The sequence below is a fragment of the Euleptes europaea genome, chromosome 3 (assembly GCF_029931775.1).
Source record: "Euleptes europaea isolate rEulEur1 chromosome 3, rEulEur1.hap1, whole genome shotgun sequence".
NCBI classification, from domain to species: Eukaryota; Metazoa; Chordata; class Lepidosauria; order Squamata; family Sphaerodactylidae; genus Euleptes; species Euleptes europaea.
In genome coordinates this window covers 112894265-112916941 of record NC_079314.1, presented here as the reverse complement: position 1 = coordinate 112916941, position 22677 = coordinate 112894265, and the positions used below count along the sequence as shown (strand labels likewise).

The 22677-nt window shown below is 45.9% G+C and overlaps 1 protein-coding gene across 3 annotated transcripts in view; it reads right to left on the bottom strand.

Annotated features, from left to right (window-relative positions):
• Positions 1-22677, bottom strand: part of SOX5 (SRY-box transcription factor 5) — a 444166-nt gene that overhangs the window by 159354 nt on the left and 262135 nt on the right. For 2 of the 3 annotated variants that reach the window (XM_056846727.1, XM_056846729.1), the window contains exon 7: positions 4011-4134. In XM_056846727.1, coding sequence (XP_056702705.1) covers positions 4011-4134 — 124 coding nt within the window. The remainder of the gene's footprint in view (positions 1-4010; positions 4135-22677) is intronic. The other variant, XM_056846728.1, reaches the window with a different exon arrangement.

The window sequence follows — 22677 nt, the reverse complement described above, 5'->3', positions numbered from 1 at the left end:
AGAAAACATTGAACCTTGAAGATTAGCACATCGGAATAGACTTTTCGCCAGCTGAGTCTGTTTTGCCTCGGAAATGAATTCAACGGCTCCTTCGGCGAACGAAGCGTTCTCACACGCGCACACAAAAACAAAACGAGAAACAATTGCCGAATTCATGAGTGAGTCAATGATACACTGAGCGGAACATAATAAGAGCTGAACAGAGGAACCAAAGACGGAACAAGAGGCCTTCAGATAGCTAGATAGGAAACTCATGTCATAAGAGTTAGATAAGCAGAAATGAATGAAACCAGTTTTATGAAATCCGGGAGGAAGATAAATCTATTTGTTGAAATGAAGACGTTTCAGATCCCTTTCCCACCCCCCAGCCCCTGTTTTTCAATAACCTTTGGTGATAGGTTCTATATAAAGCTTAAATAAAATTGTCCGACACACAGACACACACAAACACACAGACACACACACACACACACACACAGAGGGAATCCTTTGAAAGAAAAGTCTTCAAGGATGAATCGGCCACAGCTTTTTAACCTTAAGACTGTAATAAAGATTCCCATGCTTTCTCTTAGCTTGTAAATTGAGTGGCATATGCTACCCTTGATCTATGTGCGGAACCCCCCGTTGAGATTAATGGGACTTGCCTGTGGTTTGGGAGTTAAACTTGCAAAAAGGGCAAATTAAGCCTCTTCATTAAAGAGAGAACAGGCTGTTTTTTTTTGGGGGGGGGGGGCTTATTTCCCTTCTAACAGTGTTCAGACTTGAGGGATGGGGGAGACATTTCAGACAACCGTCTGTTTTTGGCAACGAGAGAGGCATGCCGCTTCAAAGGGATCTAATCCATTTGTTTGGGGTTTGATGCCTTTAAGCATTCTTAGCACAACATTTTCAGTTTATGTTTATGTATATAAAAAAAGGAAATGGAGCACAGTCACATTTCATTCCCTTAAGGTTGCCAACCTCCCGGTGGGTTCTGGAAATCTCCAGGAACGACAGCTGATCTCCAGATTAAAGAGATCAGCTCCACTCCAGAAATGGCAGCTTTGAATGGTGGACTCTATCTGCTGAGGTCCCTCCCCTCCCCAAACTCCAACCTCCCCGAGGCTCCAACCCCAAATCTCCCAGAATTAATCAACTCGGAGTTAAGAACATAAGAACATAAGAAAAGCCATGTTGGATCAGGCCAAGGCCCATCAAGTCCAGCGGGCTGTTCACAGTGGCCAACCAGGTGCCTCTAGGAAGCCCACAAACAAGACAACCGCAGCAGCATCCTGTTTGTGTTCCACAGCACCCAATATAACAGGCATGCTCCTGAGATATTAGAGAGAATAGGTATGCATCATGATTAGTATTCATTTTGACTAATAGCCATGGATAGCCCTATCCTTCATGAACATGTCCACTCCACTCTTAAAGCTTTCCAAGTTGGCAGCCATCACCACATCCTGGAGCAGGGAGTTCCACAATTTAACTATGTGTTGTGTGAAGAAATACTTCCTTTTATCTGTTTTGAACCTCTCACCCTCCAGCTTCAGGAGATGATCCTGTTTTCTAGTATTATGAGATGAAGAAAAGCATCTCCCTGTCCACTCTCTCTATAACATGCATAATTTTATAGATGTCTATCATGTCTCCCCTTAACCACCTTCTTTCCAAGCTAAACAGCCCTAAGTGTTTTAACTGCTCCTCATAGGACAGTTGCTCTAGCTGCCTGATCATTTTGGCAACCCTACTGCTAGCCATGGCAGCTTTGAGTCATGGACTGTATGGTACTGTACCCCACTAATGTCCCTCCCCTCTCTAAACTCCGCCCTCCCCCAGGCTCCACCCCAAATCTCCCAGAAATACTCAACCCTGAGATGGCAACCCTACCTTCCCTGTGTCATGATGAGGGTGAAAAGAGTTTGCTTGGAGCAACCATGCACAGACCACTTGTGGTGGGAGCAGGACAACATGCCAGGCCAGGCCCACAAAGCTAAGAGACTCTCTGCTCCTCCAGCTGAGTCATCTAGCAGCACACTTTTTCCCAAGGGGCCAAGTGCATGCTGCCTGCCCCTGAAGCAATAGCAGTAATCTCCATGCAAAGTGCCAGCAGAGGAACAGGACACTTGATGTCCCAAGGAGAAGAGCTAGTGTAGACTGACATGTGCTACAGAACTGTGCTACAGGATGTGTTACTGGCAACCGAGATCAAGTTAATTCAAGTATTCCCTATTACTATGTATGGGTGTGAAATCTGGACAATGAAGAAAGCTGATAGAAAGAAAGTAGATTCCTTTGAAATGTGGTGTCGGAGGAGAGTGTTATGCATACCTTGGACTGCCCCCCCAAAACAAATCAGTGGGTTATAGATCAAATCAGGCCTGAACTGACCCTAGAAGCTAAAATGACTAAACTGATCCTATTGTACTTTGGTCACATTATGAAAAGACAAGAGTCACTGGAAAAGACAATCATGCTAGCAAAAGGTGAAGGCAGCAGGAAAAGAGGAAGACACAACATAAGATGGATTGACTCTATAAAGGAAGCCACGGACCTCAATTTTCAAGACCTGAGCAAGGCTGTCAAAGATAGGACATTTTGGAGGGCATTGATTCATGGGGTCACCATAAGTCGGAAGCAACTTGACAGCATTGAACACACACAACAGAACTGCCAATGTGGATGGATGCATCTTGAATGATTGCTACACAAAGCCCCATCCTATCAAAAACAGCTAGCATGGTACAGTGGTTAAGAGTGTCGAAACAGGATCTGAGAGACCCAAATTCGAATCCTCACTCTGCCATGGAAACTCGCTGGGTGACCATGGACCAGTTGAACACTCTCAGCCTAACCTACTTCACAATAAGATTGCCAGGTCCCTCCAGGCCACGGGCAGGGGTGGGGTGGGGGGTAGGGTTGCCAGATCCAGATTGGTAAACTCCTGGAGATTTGGAGATGGAGCCTAAGGAGGACAGGGACCTCAGTGGGGTACAAAGCCATAGAGTCCACCCTCCAAAGCATCCATTTTCTCTGTGCAAACTCATCACGTAGTCTGGGGATGAGCTGTAATTCCGAGGGATCTCCAGGTCCCAGCTGGAGGCTGGCATCCTTACCTCACAGGGTTGTTGTGAGGATACAATGGAAGAGAAGACACAATCCTCTTAAGGTCCCCATTGGGAAAAAAGGTGGGATTTACATGAAGTATATACAATGAAAGTGAATAAATGGAAGGATTGATTCCTAATCTAAATGCTATTTCGAACAGCAGGTGTTGATAGCTGGGAATGTAGGCCAAGAGTTGTATATGTTACGGTCCAGAAAGTCTTTGGTTCAAATAATGCTTTAAGGAAATGTCTCCCTCACTCTCAGACCCTTATATGCAATATTTGGACAATAAGACAGTGCCATTTTTGGAAGATCCCTGTACAGATTACTGATGCAGAATGTGTGAGATGGTAGTCCTCTATTTATTATTTCAGTGGTACTCCACAATCTGCACTGGGGCAACTTTCTAGCACATTTGTGGAATTTTGCAATAATCCAGAAATCTGGATGCACTCAGGAGCCTCTTCCAGTGTGGTGTAGTGGTTAAGAGTGGAGGTTTGGAGCGGTGGACTCTGATCTGGACAACCGGGTTTGATTCCCCGCTCCTCCACCTGAGCAGCAGACGTTAATCTGGTGAACCGGGTTGGTTTCCCCACTCCTATTCATTAGGCCTACTGGGTGACCTTGGGCTAATCACAGCTCAGAGTCCAAACCACCGCTCCAAACCACCACTCTTAACCACTACACCACACTGGCTTAGAGACCAACAAGATCATTGGGGTATAAAATTTCAACAGCCAAAGCTCCCTTCGTCAGGTATCTTATACCCCGAAAATCTTGTTTTTCTCTAAGGTGCTACTGGACCCAAATGTAGCAGTTATCATGCATAAAGTTCACTTTCAGGGTTAAAATAAATAAACCCACTATACATAGACCAAGAACCACTTTGGCGCAGTGGCAAGAGTAGGAAGTAGACTTACTGCAGCCGGCTTTGTAGCTGAAGCCGGGAGGAAGGAGGAATCCTTGCTGGGCAGCCGCAGCTAGCGTCCGCTGGTCTGGAGGGAACACGGGAATCATTAATGGCGGCAGCTGACCCTGGACCTGCTGAACAGGAGAAGGACAATCAAACCAGGTATCATGGCTTCTCTTTAATGTCATGCTTGTCATAGTCTGTGGATGCAAAGGTCCCCAGCGTGATGCTCGTGGGGGCCATGATGCCTGCCGACACCTTCCCTGGTGCCCACCAAGTGTTTTAGGAAAGTTGGCAGGGCCAGGTGGGGCATTTGCCCAGCAAGGCTTCTGATTGGCCGTTGGCCATTTGATTGGATGGGCAGATGTCTAAAAATGCTGCTTTGGCAGCCGCTGCCACTACTGGGATCGTCACTGTGTGACTGAAGGTCAACTGCGGCAGCCATTTTGTGGCTACACCTACCACACCGTGTCAGAATTCCATAAGTGCCCACAGGCTCAAAAAGGTTGGGGACCCCTGCATTCGCCTATATGTGATAATTTACAAATCCTCTTTTCTGAACAAAACTCGCACACAACGCCCCCACAAATAAACAAACAAAACCCAATACATTTTCTTTCAACACTGTTTAAAAAATTAAAACTTTACATGCATATGCGAGTTAGACTGTGATCCTGTATGAATGACTGTAGTCACAAGATGTGTTCCCCCCTGAGGACTAGAAGCCTGTTTAGCCAAAAGAGTCCAACACCTGGGACCCTCAAGCAACTAAATCAAACCAAAGTGTGGTGACTTAATTAAAGCCAAATACATGGCCTCTAGATGACTGAGAGCATGATCCTACTTCTCCCGTGAGCACAGTGGAGGCCAGTATAACTCTTTCCTTCCTTGTCTGACGAAAGGAGCTTGGTCCATCAAGGTCAGTATTGCCTACTCAGACTGGCAGCAGCTCTCCAGGATCTCAGGCTGAGGTCTTTCACATCACCTACTACCTGAACGGAACTGGAGATGTTGGGGCTTGTACCTGGGCCCTTCTGCATGCTAAGCAGATGATGTACCATTGAGCCAGGGCCTCTGCTTGGTGGAATCAGAAGGACCATCATACACAAGGGCTTGGGGAATGCACATCGGTTGAAATTAAATCAGAAGTGTTTCCGTCTAGGCATTAGGAAGAATTTTCTAACAGTTAGAATGGTTCCTCAGTGGAACAGGCTTCCTCAGGAGGTGGTGAGCTCTCCTTCCCTGGAAGTTTTAAGGAAGAGGCTAGATGGCCAACTGTCAGCTTATTCTATGACCTTAGGCAGATCATGGAACAGAGGGCATCTTGGGCATCTTCTGGGCATGGAGTAGGGATCACTGGGGTGTGGGGGGGGAAGTAGTTGTGAATTTCCTGCATTGTGCAGGGGTTGGGGTAGATGACCCTGGTGGTCCCTTCCAACTCTATGATTATGTGATTGTCTATGATTGACTACATGCAGAGTAATGTTGCCTAGAAGTCCAAGCATGGTGCTGGAGAAACCGGGTGATCCAGTGGAGACACTCCATGCCCTGTTCCACACGCCTGGAAAAAGCAGGATTGCACCCAAACTTCCTAACACAGCTGACTTCTGCAGTTTCTTCCATGTAATCTGCTATTATTCTCATCTAATTAACCAGAGCTTTACTCCTTGTTCTCCCCTTGTCCTAAATATGAGCAAAACCTTCGTGAGGCGACGTTTTCAATATGAAGAAAGAGTTTTAAAGGCTCTAAAATGTCTTCCAAGGGACCCGCCAAACCTTACAGTTACTGCGTAATTTCATTCTTCTTGGCTGCCTCTCGACAGAGCCATAAAAAGGGTTGTTCCTGATTCAAGCAATCAGGGATCACATTGCCAGTGTGACTATGTGATGGTCCAAGCAATCAGGGATCACATCGCCAGTGTGACTATGTGATGGACCAAGCAATCAGGGATCACACTGCCAGTGTGACTATGTGATGGTCCAAGCAATCAGGGATAACACCGTCTCGGAACACCATACTGGCGATAAGATCCCTCACTGGTTGGATCATTTCAACAGCCAGGTTTCACTACCATATAGCCAAGTCTGACGAACAACAGTGTTTCTTCTCCTTCTGAACAGGAGAACATTTTCAGCTTATCTCACAGCTCCAAAATAGGTAGCTATGTTTCTCAGAATGCCATGTTTTTGTGAACGCCCCCCCCCTCCCCATTTTGGTCAGGCCCTAACTGAACCACCGTCGAATATTCTCATTCCTGTCTCAATTCTGATGTTCTTTTTTTTTTTTTAATGACAAAGAAACTCCATTCTCCTCTCAGAACAAAAATGAACAGCCGAGTGGAATTTTTGCATCGTATTCTTCGGCAGAAAGCCACGGAACTTAAAAAAAAAACCTGGGTTCCAAGGATGAAAGTGACTTTGCCAAGTAAAGAAGCTTCAAAACAGAATTCAAAAAACACTAATAGAGAGACAGATGGTTCCACTGAAGGTTTTGCTGCCAAAAAAAAAAAAATTATACCCAAAAAAAATGGAGTGATGTTATTGAAGCCGACTGGAAAGTTCTCTGATGACTGCAAATACTCTTGTCCTATTTCAAGTGTTAACTCTGCCCTCAGGGCTAATATAAACTAAAGCAACACACACACACAGAGATACACACAGACAGAGTATTTGCCAAGCCCACAAGGTAACACACAAGTCTGTACTTGATTGCAAGCGACTTCTGGATACACCCGCAAAATGTATTGTGCTAGCGTTGCTCCCATTTCGGAAAGGAGCCACGAAGAAAACAAGCAAGCAAGCAAGCAAGCAAGCAAGCAAGCAAGCAAGCAAGCAAGCAAGCAAGCAAGCAAGCAAGCAAGCAAGAAAGAAAGAAAGAAAGAAAGAAAGAAAGAAAGAAAGAAGGAAGGAAGGAAGGAAGGAAGGAAGGAAGGAAGGAAGGAAGGAAGGAAGGAGGAAGGAAGGCAGGAAGGCCCTGCTGGATCAGACCAAGGCCCACCAAGGCCCACCAACTCCAGCAGTCTGTTCACACAGTGGCCAACCAGGTGCCTCTAGGAAGCTCATAAACAAGACTGCAGTATTATACTGCCTGCGTTCCACAGCACCTAATATAATAGGCATGCTCCTCTGATCCTAGAGAGAATAGGTATGCGCATAGCTAGTATCCATTTTAACTAGTAGCCATGAATACCCCTCTCCTCCATGAACATGTCCACTCCCCTCTTCAAGCCTTCCAAGTTGGCATCCATCACCACATCCTGGGGCAGGAAGTTCCATAATTTAACTATGTGTCGTGTGAAGAAATACTTCCTTTTATCAGTTTTGAATCTCTTCACAATAAGATTGCCAGGTCCCTCCATGCCACGGGCAGGGGTGGGGTGGGGGGTAGGCTTCAGCAGATGACCCTGCGTTCTAGTATTATGAGAGAGACAGGAAGGAAGGAAGGAAGGAAGGAAGGAAGGAAGGAAGGAAGGAAGGAAGGAAGGAAGGAAGGAAGGAAGGAAGGAAGGAAGGAAGAAAGAGAGAAAGAGAGAAAGAGAGAAAGAGAGAAAGAGAGAAAGAGAGAAAGAGAGAGAAAGAGAGAGAAAGAAAGAAAGAAAGAAAGAAAGAAAGAAAGAAAGAAAGAAAGAAAGAAAGAAAGAAAGAAAAGAAAAGAAAAGAAAAGAAAAGAGGGGGAAAGTATTGTCACATTTTTCCTTGCAAGTTCTCCACCTGCGACAGGAGCACAAAAAAAGATATATATTTTTAGGGCCCCTCTGGCTTCAGATGACAAATCTCAGCTGAGTAATGGAGGTAAGAGCTGCCGAAAAGGTGAGGATGGTTTACATGGAGACCGAAATAACTCAGTCAAAACAATGTAATTTTCATTCCAAGCTGGCACGCAGGTAGAGGGAACGCTTTAATACCTGCGCTCCATTTCCTCTTGAAAGTAAATAAGTGGTAAGGTAATTTTCATTGTTATCAAAATATTACAGGAGGAGGAAATGTGAAAAGAATGCCCACCCTGGCTGGCTTGGCCCTAAATGCTGTGGTTATTTATTTTATTTTTTTAAAAAAATGCAATGTGGTTTGTTTTACCCAGATTTGTTGCTAGGTTACAGATGTGAAAAGTGATGCAAAATCCAGCCCTCCTCCCTCGTTCCTAACTAAGATGAAACTGTTTTTAGCTCCCTGTCCACAAAATGATGTTGGCACCCAATTAGGGTTGCCAACCTCCAGGTAGTAGCTGGAGATCTCCTGCTATTACAACTGAACACCCTACCAGGTCGCCATAAGTTGGGTTGTCTCTTGACGGTACACACACACACATCCTGGATTGTAGCTGTTGCTAACAGTACCTCAGGAAACCCCCTGTGACATTTTTCTTTCCTTCCAGGGGCAATCTGGTGGCAGCTCTGCTTATTACAACAGATAGTCGGCTTGCTAAATGGCCAACAATAACAAAAATACAACGATGACCACCACTACAACAACGAAACTATAACAAAAGCAACAAATTTGGTTTGATCTGGTGATGTTAGCAGCAGCTGGATCTGCAGAAGACAGGAATTACAGCTGCACTCCAGACAGGGTTGCCAACCTCCAGGTACTAGCTAGAGATCTCCCGTTATTACAACTGATCTCCAGCCGACAGAGATCCGTTCATCTGGAGAAAATGGCCGCTTTGGCAACCGGACTCTATGGCATTCAAGTCCCTCCCCTCCCCAAACCCTGCCTTCCTCAGGCTCCGCCCCATAAACCTCCCACCGGTGGCAAAGAGGGACCTGGCAATCTTAACTCTAGAGATCAGTTTCCCTGGAGAAAATGGCACCTTCAGAGGGTTATGGCATTCTAACCTGTTGAGGTCCCTCCCCTCCCCAAACTCTACTTTCCCCAAGCTCAACCCCCAAATCTCCAGAAATTCCCCAACCCAGAGTTGACAAGCTTACCTAAGCACCCCATCTTGAGTTCCGTGATGGAAGGAAGCTGGACTATAAGTGCCAGATTCACCTATAGGCTTGGCAGGCTGAAGCCTAGAGCCTCAAAATCAGGGGGGGGGGGGCCTCCAGCCATGGTGTATAGCAGGGGTCAGCAAACTGCGGCCAGGTCTATCAATAGGCTTTTATGGTGGTAGACCAGGCCTCCAGACAAGGACTCCAGACGCGGAGGGGGAAATGGCAGGGACTTACAATTTAATTTTTATCAATAAATAAGTTCATTATTAAGTATGATATCAAGTTTTATTCAGTGTACCTATAGTTTAATTAAGACTTCAAACTTTAATTAAAGTTTATTAAGTTAATAAACAGTGTAGCTACCTATATAGTTTAAGTTTAAGAAATTTGGCTCTCAAAAGAAATTTCAATTGTTGTACTGTTGACATTTGGCTCTTTTGACTAATGAGTTTGCCGACCCCTGGTGTATAGCGTTGCCAGGTTCCTCTTTGCCACCGGCGGGAGATTTTTTGGGTGGAGCCTGATGAGGGCGGGGTTGGGGAGGGGCTTCAGTGCCATAGAGTTCAATTGTCAAAGTGGCCATTTTTCTCCAGGTGATCTGATCTCTTTCAGCTGGAGATCAGTTGAATTAGCAGGAGATCTCCTGCTACTACCTGGCAGTTGGCAACCCTAATGGTGTGTAATATTTTGGACACTGTCATAGGCTTTTCTTACACATGCTGTCATAATGCACTGTAGTCTCTAAACAGGGGCCGTGGCTCAGTGGTAGAGCATCTGCTTGGCATGCAGAAGGTCCCAGGTTTAATCCCCGACATCTCCTATTAAAGAGACTAGGCAAGTAGGTGATGTGAAAGACCCTCTATCTGAGACCCTGGAGAGCCGTTGCCCGTCAGAGTAGGCAATACTGACTTTGATGGACCAGGGGGCTGATTCAGAATAAGGCAGCTTCATGTGTTCATGTGTTCAATCCTTCAGTAACGTTCCTTGCCTGCACTGAGCATTCTGTGCCTTGAAATTGACAGACAACCAAATTTTGATGATTTTTTGGATGATTTTGCTTTGAGAAAGGCTAGGAAAAAAACCTTTGTAGTCTTAGTGTGTTTGATTATTGTAGTTTCTTCATTTCTTAATACGTATTTTAGAAGAATATGTATTTTAAAGCATACAACAGTAAACTCACAATTCAATCTTCCTTACAAAATCCTGCTTATTCCACAAAATGTTTACAGTTTGGTTATTGCAAAAAACTTTTTCACAATGTTAATTTTAACATCGAAGCTTTCCCCCCTCAATCTCTATGTTATTTAACAATGACATCTTATGTCCTTTAGAGGAGGAATTGTGAACTGAGGAACAGCGAAGGTCCTTGGGCAGAGTCGTATCAGAAAGGGTACCAATAATCTGTAGCTAGTTAAAATTAAAAACGAGGGGAGAGACAGGGTTGTCAGGGCCCCAGCCTTGTTGGCTACACTTGGGAGTATCCTACGGAAACCAGTGAACTGACTATAGGTTGCATGATACTTTATTACTTTGGAAACTTGAATAGAATTGGGGCTGAAGAAATATCCTTGAAATGGCCGTCCCCCATCTACACCTTCTATTATGAAGATCCAATGATTATTCATACATGTACCTGATGGACTTTTTTAATGAGTATTCCTACAAATATATCAAGAAAACTATATTGCATTGAGACTGCATTGAACATTGATTGTATATTTTGTATATATTTGTTAAAAGTGCTACTTGTGTGTATTCCCACTTGCTTGGTTTTGCATGTTTAAACACAATATAGTTGTTGTCATTTTGTACTATACTGTTTCTGTGCTGTTTTCCAAACCTCCAGATACTAGCAGATCTCCTATTACAGCTGACCTCCAGCCGATAGAGTTTTATTTAGTACCGCATTGGCCTTATTTATTTATTTATTTTTAATTTACTGGCAGTTCTAATTGGAGTTTTTAAATTGTGGTCTTTTATGCATTTTTTTAAAATAATTGTTGTTTTAATTAAGAACATAAGAAAGGCCATGCTGGATCAGACCAAGGCCCATCAAGTCCAGCAGTCTGTTCACAGGGTGGCCAGCCAGGTGCTTCTAGGAAGCTCAGAAACGAGACAACTGCAGCAGCATTGTCCTGCCTGTGTTCCAAAGCATCTAATATAATAGGCCTGCTCCTCTGATCCTGGAGAGAATAGGTATGCATCCTGACTAGTAGCCATTTTTACTAGTAGCCATAAACAGCCCTCTCCTCCATGAACATGTCCACTCCCCTCTTAAAGCCTTCCAAGTTGGCAGCCATCACCACATCCTGGGGCAGGGAGTTCCACAATTTCATTAGTTTGTGTGCAGAAATGTTTTAAATAAATAAATATACAAGTAGCAGGTAATATGATGAGTGCGAATCCCAGCACAATGTCACTCTTCCGGAAGAGGAGTAAAAAAAACAAAAAAAACTCTGATCTTTGTCATTAATAACTGATGTTTCCATACAGCTTGTAGTGGTCGTTTTCAGTTTCCAGATGCTTTTTTAATGCAGCGGCTGATAAGCTCTGGCCTTTTGCGGAGTGCCGCAGCAGCGGCCGACCTGATGAAACATTTGTCAGCGAAAATAAAATAGGTGTGAGACTGCTCGATGGTGGACACTCCCCCCCTTTCATTGGAGAACTTGTGGGATATTTTCTCAAGCGAGCGACTGCTCAGCGAAACATTATTTCAGTTCCTAAGACGCCGGTAAGATTTTGGCATGAAGGGATAGAAGGGAATGGCTTCCCTTGGCTTTCAAGTTGGGAGAGTAACCGAGGGATTCACAAAGCCAGCTTCTTGTGCACGGTCAGCATTAGGCCTGCCAGTCTCCAGGTGGGGCCTGGAGATCTCCCGGAATTACAACTGATCTCCAGATTATCGAGATCAGTTCCCCTTAGGATTGCCAGGTCCCTCTTTGCCACCGGTGGGAGATTTTGGGGGCAGAACCTGAGGAGGGCGGGGTTTGCGGAGGGGAGGGACTTCAACACCATAGAGTCCAGTTGCTGAAGCGGTGATTTTCTCCAGGTGAATTGATCTCTGTTGGCTGGAGATTGGTTGTAATAGCAAGAGATCTCCAGGTAGTACCTGGAGGTCGGCAACCCTAGTTCTCCTGGAAAATACGGTTGCTTTGGAGGGTGGACTGTGTGACTTGAAGTGGTCCCCCCCTCTCCAAATCCCACTTTCCACCCATAAATCCCCAGGAATTTCCCAACTTGGAGTTGGAAACCCTAGTCAACATGGACCAATTTCCTTCCTGAGGCCCCCACATGTTGAAGTGGTGTGAGAAACGTCCTTATGAGACCAGTGGTATCTGATGTGACCCTTGAATATTCAGTCTCTGTGATAACCCACTAGCCACATTCATGGGCACTTCAGGTTGGACATTCACTGGGGCTCCCTTCTACCACATCAATAGGGTTACAAGGTCCCTCTACTACCTCTACTACCTGGAGGTTGGCAACCCTCCCACCCATTCACTCCCCTCCCCCCTCAACCCGCTTGGGGGCCTTATTTCTTCTAAGCTGATGGCTTGCACAGCGGATAATTGTTTTGTGATTAATTCAAATGCTTAGTTCATGTTTATAGACCTGTACTTTTCATTTAGCTATACCTTTATTTACCATTACGACAATGGAACATACACCACAGTCCTAAGCAGCGTTACATCATGCGAAGCCCACTGAGTTCGATGGACTTAGCAGGGTGCAACTCTGAGTAGCATCACACTGTCATTCTTTCTTCATTATTGGCCAATAACATGATTAGATGCTTCGGAAAAGATCCTCCTAATGCTGTTCTGCTGGGATGAATTTTTTTTTTAAATATGCTTTTTTCTTTTCTTTCAGTATCTTTTTTTTGACAAGTAGTTATCTCGTTAAGATAGCAGTGTTTGCTTTAATTAATGTGTAGGCGGGTGGGCAAGAATGAGAGGTTATCAAGTTGTATGCAGCGGGCAGCGATTCAAAGCTAACACCATTCCCGCATGACGTATTGGCACCAACACAAAGAAAAGTTGACGGCAGATCTCACTTTAAATGATATCCATCCATCTATTGGGGGGGGGGGGGGAAGAGAGAAGATAAGTATATTTGGAAGACAGGGGAGAATTTAATCTTACGCGAAACGCTCAAGCTCTGTTCGGACTGAGATTCAAAGGACCACGCCGTGAGGCCCTCGGATCCAAGGGTCCTCTGGACTTGTGCTTCTCATCAAGAATGGCGGGCATCTCTGTGCCATAGGGTATACGGTTGTTGAAACTGACAAGATGTTTCAAAAGTAGTTTGAGGATAAGAATCGCAATAACGGCCTAGGTATAACTGAGGATAAGACTTGCAACGATGGGTTTAAATTACAGGCAGAAAGATACCAGCTGGACATCAGGAAATTTTTGGGTTTTTTTTGGTTTTTTTTTACAGTAAGAGTTGTTCCACAGTGAAACCGACTACCTAGGGAGGTGGTGAGCTCCTCCTCTCTGGCAGTCTTCAAGCAGCGACTGGGTGAACACTTGTCAGGGATGCTCTAGGCCAAAGCTTCTTAAACTGTGGGTCACGGCCCCATATGGTGTCACATAACTGAATGTGGGGGTCGCGAAAAATTTGGCAACAGTAAAAGGTTTCTTTATGATTTATTATCAGTAAATGTTTGATTTGTATACCTATTTTATATACCTATATACCCGGGGATCACGTAAATATTTCTCGGGCGAAAAGGGGTCGTGAGTGGAAAAAGAAGCCCTGCTCTAGGCTGATCCTGCATTTAGCAGGGAGTTGGACTAGATGGCCTGTATGGCCCCTTCCAACTCTATGATTTTATGAGTCTAGTTGGTGCTTATGGCTATAGGATGTGATATTTAAAGGAAAAGAGTCAAAAACAGTGATCACAGAGAGTCCAACCTTGATTTTCAGTATCTAGTTTCCTATTTATTGGGGGGGAGGGCATTTAAAAGTTCAACTTTCTACAGTATATACAGCACAGAAGACCTGCAAATACAAAACCTAAAACACATGGAAGTTAACATCGCAACAAACAACAACAACGCGTCTCACCAAAATGGCAAAAAACCACCAGAATGACAGCAAAATCTAAAGCTGAATTCACTGGTCCCAAATGCTTTCTGAAATCAATTGTCTTGACAAAAATAATAGAAATGAGGATGCAAGGCAGGTTTCCTGGAGGATAGAATACCAAAAGTACAGCCAGAATTGCTCAAAAAGTTCCACCCTACAGGTTCACCTGTCTCTCCTCGGTCAATGTAGGTATGCAGAGCAGTGTTCTAACCCTAAGATCAATGATAAGTTCATAAAGGAGAAACAGTTCTTGACCTAAACTGGTCTTAAGCTACTAACAGTACAATCCTATGCAGAGTTATTCCAGTCTTAGGCTGGGGTATTTAGAATTGCACTGTTGGGGCTTTAAAGGTCACAGCTAAAACTCTGAATTGGACTGGCCCTGGAAATCAACAGGAAGCCAGTGAAGACGATGACCGGCTGGTATGAAATGTTCTGTGTAGGCAGGCCCTGGTTAGGAATTAGGGTTGCCAAGCAAAGCCTGGCAACCGGTGGAAGCTTCGGGGGCGGGGACTTGGGGGAGTACAGTTTTGTGCGTGCCATCCTGACACTTCTTGGGGAAACTGGAAGTGACATCACACTTCTCTCAGGATCGCTGGAAGTGACATCACACTGCACATGATACTGGCAATTGCTTTGTCGGTGGGGGGGGGAGGCTCCTGCCAGAGAGGGAAGTGTGGCAACCCTATTAGGAACCCCCACTGCGGCCATTCAGGCCAGGCCTGCGGCTCAGCAGCAGACTATAAGTTGACCAGTGACTGACTGGTTGGCTCCCTCTTTACTTAAACAATTGGCCATGGAGACAACAGGTGAGCAACAACTAGAATTCCATTTGGGCTGTGCGAAAACTTGCATGTGTTGAAGGCTGCTGATTGCATTGTATTGTCTGATTATACAGAAGATAACCCACCAAGTAGGTTCAAATTGCTCACAAATAGCCCAATGGCCCAGTGAAAAACCACCTCCCTGTTCATGACGGGCAAGCAGGACATGAGCCAAACCGGTGGGCACTTCAGCATCCTTGGTTACAATAGCCTAGCCTTGTTCTTGCTAAGAACATAAGAAAAGCCATGCTGGATCAGACTCTATGGCATTGAAGTCCCTCCCCTCCCCAAACCGCACCCTCCTCAGGCTCTGCCCCCAAAATCTCCAGGGATTTCCCAACCTGGAACTTGCAACTCAATCCATCCAAGTATTAACCAGGGCCAACTCTGCTTGGCCTCTGACGTCTGATGAGATCAGGCTAGCCTGGGCCGTGCAGGAGAAGGCAACAGGAGGGTTATAAGGGTTGCTAATTGAATGCACCGTGAAGAAACAGCACTTTGAACCACTAAAAAAAGTGCTGAACACATGCTAAGTGGGAGCCAACAGTGTGCAGTGGCTAGGGTGACAGAGAAGTAGGGTTGCCAACCTGCAGATGGAGCCTGGAGATCTCCTATAATTACAACCGATCTCCAGACAACAGAAATCAGTTCCCCTGGAGGAAATGGCTGCTTTGGAGGGTGGACTCTACGGCATTATACCCCACTGAGGTCCCTCCCCCTAACTCCTACTTGCCATGAAAATAACCAGCTGACTGTGACAAGCATTCTTTCTCAGCCTGTAGCTCAGTGGTAGAGCATCTGCTTGGTATGCAGAAGGTCCCAGGTACAATCCCTGGCATCTCCAGTTAAAGGGACTAGGCAAGGAGGTGATGTGAAAGACCTCTGCCTGAGACCCCGGAGAGCCGCTACCAGTCTGAGTAGACAATACTGACTTTGACGGACCAAAGGTCTGATTCAGTATAAGGCAGCGTCATTTGTAACTTACTTCACAGGGTTGTTGTGAGGATTCAGTTGGAACAGTGGGGAACTTGGCACACCAGCCCTTGGGAGGGCGAGATAAAAGCCTACTAAATAAATAATTTCAGGCCCAGGAATAAACAAATAAAGCAGCCCTAAATTTTGCAAAGCCAACTGCTCTGGCCAGATGTCCAAGAGACATGCCCAAGAGTTTGGAACGGATTTTTAAATATGCTCCAGCCGAGTGATTTCATTCATTTAAAAGAAAAATCAGAACCGCAGACAACTTTGGAAGCAGCCAATCGCAGGTGCAAATGACAGGGTTTAGGTATCTGGCTACCTGCTTCTTGCACTACAAGTGCAAATCAGGTTATTAGCTGTTTAAAAAATGCTATTATTTGTAACTGCTTTTAATTGCAAGCGCAAAAATTAGGGGCTGCCTCAAACCCCCATTTGGTCTAATTATTCTCCCGCATCTCTTCCTCCCCCGATCCCTGTTTGGGTACACCAGGAATTCAAAAGCACAAAGGGAACAATGGGGCAAAGAGTTTGTCTCCATCGCTCTTTCGAGCAGGACTAGCACGCTGGCAGAGGAAATTATCTTTTGGCTTTTGAAATAAAAAAAACAAGGGAGATTATCAGCATACATCTTTGTATTGTGTTGTTGCCGGATTTGGGCAAACCCTTCTGTAACGTTTGACGCCTTCTCTGGGAGCTCACTCTGAATTTCGGCTCCGTCCGGAATCCAGCTCTGAGTGGGAGTAAATTCCGCTTTAGGACTCTTGGACACTATCTGATCGGTATGCTGTGGGAGGTCGAGGGGGGGCAATAAAACAGGGTGGGGAATAAAAACACTGCATACACGCACAGATGAAAAGTGTGTGACCGTTTAGGCAAAAATCACAGACAAATCTACCATAATGAAAGTTTGAAGACTCTTTTGATACTCTTTCAGAAACTAAAATAGTTCTTGGAATGTATGACCGTTCCCCCCCCTTCCAGATTACTGGTCTTTAAATACACAGCGATTGCACTTCTAGCTCCATTTCTAAGCTGCTATAGGTATTAGAGGATAATTTACATGCAATTTGCATTTTTTTTTGTGTGCCTGTGGTTTTGGTAAGTCTTCCAAACCTAATGACTGTTCCTTTTGGCCAGCAACATAAATGCTGTAATCACACAATTATTGTGCTGGGAACAGTTTAATTCAGCATTTTGTTCTCAACCACAGAACAATTACTCAACAATTTTGGTTAACCGTACCAGCTTACAGCCTGGAAAGGAAGCCGCTTATTCACAAGATCTATTGTCCTACACAAAGGTGCTGTTACCCTTGATTTTATCTGCTCCAGCTTCCAGCGTCACTCCGCTCTTTAGGGGGAACACTTCCACGTCCTCCTCGGGTAATGAAAATGAATGACTGCAAGGCTCGCTTTATTAGCTTATTCATCTCTATCGGTAGAAGGTTCTTAATTACTCACTTGCTTATCAAGAGAAAGATTTTCGGTGCACATGTCCAAGGAGCAAGTAAAACATGGCCAACGTTAATTTAACCCTCTATTTACGTCCTAAATCATGGAAATTTAATATTCAATGCAACGTCAGCTTTTACTGACAATGACATGAATATAGTCTTGTCAGAGCTTGGAAGCTAAGCAGGGTCAGCCCCGGTTAATATTTGGACGGGAGACCATCGATGAAGTCCAGGGTTGATACACAGGGTAAGGCAATGGCAAACCACCTTGGAAAAGCCTACGGGGTCACCATAAGTTGACATGACGGCACTTCCCACCATATGACATGAAGGCATCTTACACCAAGTCAGAGCAGGGGTCCACCTGGGTATATATTGTCCCCTGTGACTGGCTGAGGCTCTCAGGGAGAGAAAGGTCTTGCTCAACACCTTCTACCTGATCCTTTTAACTAGAGAGGCCAGGGATGGGATCTCAGAGATGCCACTGAGTTCCATAGGACTGACCCACCATTCGCCGAGTTTGGGATTTAGAGGAGGAGGAGGAGAAGGAGAAGAAGGGGAAGAAGAAGGAGAAGAAGCAGGAGAAGAAGAAGGAGAAGAAGAAGGAGAAGGAGGAGAAGAAGAAGAAGAAGAAGAAGAAGAAGAAGAAGAAGAAGAGGAGGAGGAGGAGGAGGAGGAGGAGGAGGAGGAGGAAGAAGAGTTGGTTTTTATATGCCGACTTCCTCTATCACTTAAGGAAGAATCAAACCAGTTTACAATCACCTTCCCTTCTCCTCCCCACAACAGACACCCTGTGAGGTAGGTGGGGCTGAGGGACCTCTAAGAGAGCTGTGACTAGCCCAAGGTCACCCAGCTGGCTTCACGTGTAGGAGTGGGGAAACCAACTTGGTTTGGCAGATCAGTATCCGCCGCTCATGCGGAGAATCAAACCCAGTTCTCCAGATCAGAGTCCACCACTCCAAACCACTGCTCTTAACCACTGCACCACACAGGCTCTCGTGTGGGTTGGGTGGGCTCATCATCTTCTGATGTGTTCCCCCCCTGCCCCCTGCATCAGAGACAAATTAGGGAATCTACTCAGGCAACTTTTCCCTCTGCTCGTAAAGGAAGAAGAATACCTCTCCAAGTTATGAACCAGGCAGATGCCAGTCCCACCGATGCATCTGCTGAACAGCTTGCAGAAAGTCTGTGGAATGCCTGCTTGGGAAATCCAGCAGACTTTTCAGGAGTTATAAAGATCTGCTTCTCTTGGCTACAGCCTCATATGTATCTTTACAGGAAAACTGTGCAATTTGCATTTTTATGCCCCAGGTAAAAGGTACAAGCATCAGGTCATTACTGACCCATGGGATGACGTCACATCATGACATTTACTAGGCAGACTATGTTTACGGAGTGGTTTGCCAGTGCCTTTCCAAGCCATCTTCCCTTTACCCCCAGCAAGCTGGGTACTCATTTTACCGACCTCGGAAGGATGGAAGGCGGAGTCAACCTTGAGCCGGCTACCTGAAACCGACTTGTGTTGGGATCGAACTCAGGTGGTGAGCAGAGCTTGGACTGCAGTACTGCAGCTTACCACTCTGAGCCACGGGACTCCTTCTGCCCCAAGGCATGGATAAATTAATTTAAACACGTACATATTATATATTCACTTCAGAGGTCAATTGTTGGATGGATCATAGTTACCTGGATCATTGATTGGGGTCTTAATACACAAGAACCATTCAAACTCTGTATAACTGGTTCTGATCCCATTAATCCTCAATTGACCTTGGCTTTCCTTCCTGTCCCTTCTCTGTTATCTTAACTTCCATACACATTGAAGAAGAAGAAGAATTGGTTTTTATATGCCAACTTTCTCTACCACTTAAGGAAGAATCAAACGGGCCTACAATCACCTCCCCTTCCCCTCCCCACAACAGACAGCCTGTAAGGTAGGCGGGACTGACAGAGCTCTATAAGAGCTGTGACTAGCCCAAGGTCACCCAGCTGGCTTCATGGGTAGGAGTGGGGAAACCAATCCAGCTCACCAGATTGGCGTCTACCGCTTATGTGGAGGAGTGGGGAATCAAACCCGATTCTCACTGCTCCAGATTAGAGTCGACTGCTCTTAACCACTACACCATGCTGGCAATTTAGTGCTGTACAGAGTAAAGGGTTTCCTCGCCGGGACTCCCAACGTCTTGTTCTTTGTGTTGCCATGGTCGCTTGGCAGAGGAGGGTGCTGCTGGAGTGCACTTCATTGCTCTTTGGCGCCACCTCAGCAGATGGTCAAAGAGTAGTATGGCAGTTACCTGCGGAGCAGGAGTCAAGTTACAGATGGATCCAACAAGGTGCCAGATGATTTTCTGAAGCACAGGCTGAACTCCTCTCCGTCCTATTCTGCCTTCCTCCCAACTCAGCCACCACCGGACTCTCCACCATCAGCCCCGAGAGCAAGGTATGATCCCAAATACATCACTTAGCATACAAGGATAGCGATGTGGGCCTATGCCACTGAAAACAGAATGCCAAGTTCAAGGGTTATCACCAACCCCTTTCCTTTCTAATGCCTCTTGCAGAAGGGGGGAACAGAAGAACATCTCTGTCAACTGAGTGAGAGATCTCTGCTGAGTTTCTGTTCCCTCTTTTATTTCAGGTACTTAAGCCCAGGCATGGGCACAAGTGTAAGCATTTTGGCACGAGCCAAAGGGAAGGAGCCAAAGGGCTCTTGGCCCTTTGTTCTTAGCCCATGGTGTTCAGCCTGTGGCCAAGTGAGCGAGTCCATTAGATCCACGACCACAGCTATATGTTGACACTGCACTGTATATTAGTTTGTTTAAATTGCGTTTTTGCGTTTCTTTGTAAGCCACGCTCAGTCCCCGGTGGGGAGAAATGCAACCTAGAAATGCTCAAATAAATGCAAAGTTTACGTCCTCGTCCTTGAAGCTGCCCAGGAAAGAGCAATCCCGGGTGTCCTCTAAATCGTACATGAACGTAGCACAGGAATGGCTGCAAACCACACCAGAAGACACAACGGGCCAGAAGTTATCCGTCACCTGGTCCAACCTCCTCTCGTAGCCACAAAAAAGGGGTCTTGGCAAACCACAAGCGGCCCACAGTCAAAAGCGGTCCACCCCTGCTTTAACGACATTGTGCAGCGTAAGTTTTTTTTTCTGCTGAAGACGACTTCGTTAAACCCACAAAGCAGCTGCTTTACATGTCTCTGGTCATGTCTCCGAATCTCCCACCCCTCCTTTTTTTCCTAGAATACAGGAAAAGCAAAACGGCGCAACCATGTTACCTTAGCCACAAGTCGTGTCTGTGTGTGGCCAGGGTTAATGAAAGCCAGCTGTGCGACAGGCGCAAGGTTTTCGACTAAAACAATTAAAGGGATCTTTGGCCGCCGGGCCTGGGGAGCGGGTGGGGCGGAGGCGGCTGGGTTTACCTAATTGACTGGCTTCCTCGGAAGCTGCACAACTTGCTGTGTACACAAGCGAGGAACAGTTGATACCTTAAACTATTTCTTTTTAAAACACCAACAATTCAGAGGATTTTTCTTTTCTTTAAAAAAAATGAAAATTTTATTAGATCTCGGTGTTGTTGTTTTTTAAACACAAATTTTCTCAACTTTTTTAAAAAAAACAATAGACTTTGTAGCAGGTTCTGGTATCTCTTGTGGCCCTTTCTTGCATGCCCAGGGTAGTGCCAATCGCCACTCCGGGGTCAGGAAGCAATTTTCCGCCAGGCCAGATTGGCCAGGGATTCTGGAGGGGTTTTTGATCTCATCTGATCTCTCCAGCATCACAGGAGCATGCCTAATATATTAGGTGCTGTGGAACACAGGAAGGATGGTGCTGCTGCAGCCATCTTGATTGTGGGCTTCCTAGAGGCACCTGTTTGGCCACTGTGTGAACAGACTGCTGGACTTGATGGGCCTTGGTCTGATCCAGCATGGCCTTTCATATGTTCTTATGTTGTTGTTGCTTTTTGCCATGTCCTGGGTATGGATTAGGGGTCACTGGGGGTGGGAGGTAGTTGTGAATTTCCTGCAGTGGCCTGGACTAGATGACCCTGGTGGTCTCTTCCAGCTCGGTGATTCTAGGATTCTATGTCCTGTTCTGTTCATACACAGCGATAGGAAATTCCCTGTGTATGTGTGTGCCAAGTGCTGTCAATTTGCAGCTGACTTATAGAAAGCCATGGTGGGGTTGTCAGTGCAAGTGATTAAGCAGAGGTGGTTTGCCCTTGCCATCCTCTGCAGGATCTTCCTTGGTGGTCTCCCTTCCAAGTACCGACCCTACTTAGCTTCTGAGATCTGACAAGATTGGGCTATGCCATGCTGCCTCCCCCTTCCCCCAGGCAGTTCCCTAGCAGCCTTTTATCGGGTTCATATTGCGAAGAGAAAACACGCTGGAGGTAGCACCCTACTCAAAACACTTCTTTCTCTCCCCCTTACAATGAAATGGTGCAACCTTCTCCTTGCAGCCCCCAGTCAGGCAGGTAGGGTGTGACCCAAATTACAGTGTCTTGAAATAGCCACAAGTCGCCAGCTGCCTTTACCTGACCTATTGTCCACTAACCAATGCCAGGCCAATGGCATTGGCAAAAATAAGGAGGGAGGGAAACCTTTTGACATAACCAAATAGCTTGCTTTCAACTTTAAAAAGACATTTTCTATCCCAGAGGCTCCCTTCGCATCATGTATCTCCAGGCAAAAAGGCTCACACAGGCTGATCATGGGTAAGGTTGCCAACCTCCAGGTACTAGCTGGAGATCTCCTTCTATTACAGCTGATCTCCAGCTGACAGAGATCAGTTACCCTGGAGAAAATGGCCGCTTTGGCAATTGGACTCTATGGCATTGAAGTCCCTCCCCACCCCAAACCCCACCCTCCTCAGGCTCCGCCCCAAAAATCTCCAAGTATTTCCCAACCCAGAGCTTGCAACCCTGATCATGGGGGAACGTTCAATCACTAGCCCTCAACTGCAGTTTGAAGCACTACAGCCAGGACAGATCTACCTCCTCGATAAGAACGAAGCCTTAGTTTCTAGTGAAGCTCTAAAATAGCTCAAGGCACCACACAGGGTTGCCAGCTCTGGGTTGGGAAATCCCTGGACATATTTTGGGGGGGTGGAGCCTAGGGAGGGCAGGGTTTGGGGAGGGGAGGAACCTCAGCAGGGCATAATGCCACAGAGTCCACCCTCCAAGGCAGCCATTTTCTTCAGGGGGAACTGATCTCGGCCGTCTGGAGATCAACTGTAATAGTGGGAGACCTCCAGGCACCACCTGGAGGTTGGCAACCCTAGCACCACTCAAGGTCTAGCTCACCTTTGCAAGGCATATCAGCCATGAAAGGACGTTTTTAGAAGAACGGTTTCCTCTGCCCAGTCTACTCGAGATATTTTCTTTTCTGCT